The sequence below is a fragment of the Pinus tabuliformis genome, chromosome J, assembly GCF_031772625.1.
Source record: "Pinus tabuliformis cultivar Carrire ecotype Pingquan chromosome J, CPIR1, whole genome shotgun sequence".
Lineage (NCBI taxonomy): Eukaryota > Viridiplantae > Streptophyta > Pinopsida > Pinales > Pinaceae > Pinus > Pinus tabuliformis.
The window spans coordinates 948569989-948572000 of NC_142295.1; the positions used below are offsets into that span (position 1 = coordinate 948569989).

Consider the following 2012-nt stretch of genomic DNA (forward strand, 5'->3'; position numbering starts at 1 on the left):
CCGTGCCCGCCGGCCTACTTCCAGCGTCACGAATCACGCTGTGCCGGAACGATCAGTCACCACCCGCGGGGCCGCGACGCTGGACGCCCTAAACGACCGCTGGACAGTTAAGAGTCCAGACGCGCTTCTTGTATTTACCATTTTAACGAAAATCTTGACTGCCGCGTGAAGGCCTTTCAAAACCCGGGAGGTACGGCAGGCGGCGCGTGGAATACCGACCACGGGGCTCGGCGTCGGTGGCGAGCCGGCGACTGCCCGGTCAATGCAGGAAAGCAGCGACGAGGTTGACTACATCCAATCGTTTCAACTTTCCTTTCGTCCTCCTCGCTGCCGTGTCGTTTCAATTTCCATATACAGGATCCGGGGGAAACTGATTTCATCCCAACCTTCATAAATCTGGCATGTCGGGCGCCACTTAATATAAAATAATTATGACAGAGACCCATGAGGAAAATAACGCTATAAATACCACTACCCTACTTTCAGGAGGTGAGCTGTAGAACGTATCTTGAATCGATCTTGCTTGCTTGTGCGGAGCGCGCACACTGTTCCTCAGAGTGGTTTGTTCTCGTTTTTCATCTTAAAGCAGCGGTTGCAGGAATTGATTGTGTGAGGGGACGAGATGTGTGCAGAGGTAAGCCAGAGCGCCATGGCCGTGCACACTATGCAGATGACGAGAATGGAAATGAAGCGTGAAATAGGAGTTTGTGAGCAGGAAGCTTCGTCGGCCGTGAAGGAAACGCATTTCAGAGGCGTGAGGAAAAGGCCGTGGGGGAGATTTGCGGCGGAAATTAGAGATCCCTTGAAGAAAACCAGAGTCTGGCTCGGCACTTTTGACACTGCCGAAGAAGCTGCCCGTGCCTACGATAATGCTGCCCGGAATCTCCGCGGCGCCAAGGCGAAGACCAATTTTGGCCCTTCCCCACTGCACGACGGTAAGCCCCTGTTCAACAATGGCGTCTCTGCTCAGAAACGAGACTCTCTACCGCGGCCTGGTTTGTGTCCCAAGCAAGAGCCGGGCGTTCCAGTTCTTCCGTCCCCTGATGTTCAGGCTTCTACTTGCGTTAATATCGGGAACCTTTCGCCAAATCCGGCAGCGGAGAATCAGACGGTTTCTAATAAAAAACCGAAGGTTTTGTTCGGTACCCATCAATCGGTATCGCAGGGGCGGCGCCAGGCGCCCCTGTGGCTGGACCTGAATCTGCCCCCGGTCGCAAATGATCTGGAATTACTTATATGAGGAACTTGTAATTTTCTTACGCAAAGGAGGAAAGGAACAACTTTTCTGATCTAAACTATATAAGCTGAGATGTAGGCACGCCACAGAACTTGGTCTCTGCCATTTGTATTTCTCGGAGGCCGTTTAGCGTATTGCCTCCGACGATTTCTTTTAATTCATGTACAGGTTTACACCCTATTTATATTTAAAAAGGTTTCAGCGATTTTCCAGCGGAGATCTGTCTATTGATATACCTGGACTTAACACTCATTCTGTGTGATTGTTTTAGGGTTGAATTTGATCAGAATTTAAGAAAAATTTGTAAGAATCACAAAATTGATAAAAATAAATTGTAAACTCTCGACTCTTCGAATATCCCATAGATTTTACATTTTACAGTGTAGATTTTACAAAGTGCAGAAACCATATATGTAATAGAAACTACATTTCAAACGATTAAAAAAAACTAAAGCATGATTTCATAAAAAATTATTTAGCCAACTGAAATTACCATTTTAGGGTTCAAATTATCTCCATTTATATATTGACCTGCGACGCGTTATGACGTCGGCGTTCAATGAATCTGGATCCCAGCATCCACAGCGATAAAAAGGGCTGTGTGCCGCGGGTTAATAGAGCCGGAGTTTAAGAACCCTCTAAGCTAATAAAATTTCTATTTTATCGGCGTTCTGTCATGGGCGTTGTTCCCAGCTGTTGAGAATTTGAGAAGTAGATCCATTAATTTCCTAAAATCTCTTTTTCCAACATCTTGCCTAAATGATTTTGTTAACTG

General features: G+C 46.8%; 1 protein-coding gene across 1 annotated transcript; it reads left to right on the forward strand.

Moving 5' to 3' along the window:
- The first annotated feature begins 433 nt into the window (after positions 1–433).
- LOC149229925 (ethylene-responsive transcription factor 3-like) lies at positions 434–1454 on the forward strand. The gene has a single exon (XM_089378792.1). It carries the CDS (start codon positions 623–625, stop codon positions 1238–1240), a length of 618 nt encoding a protein of 205 aa, XP_089234918.1. The 5' UTR covers positions 434–622; the 3' UTR covers positions 1241–1454.
- Positions 1455–2012: the final 558 nt, after the last annotated feature.

What these genes read in the sequence shown, in the direction of transcription:
- LOC149229925 (XM_089378792.1), top strand. Translation starts at nt 623, where the DNA reads ATGTGTGCAGAGGTAAGCCAGAGCGCCATGGCCGTGCACACTATGCAG.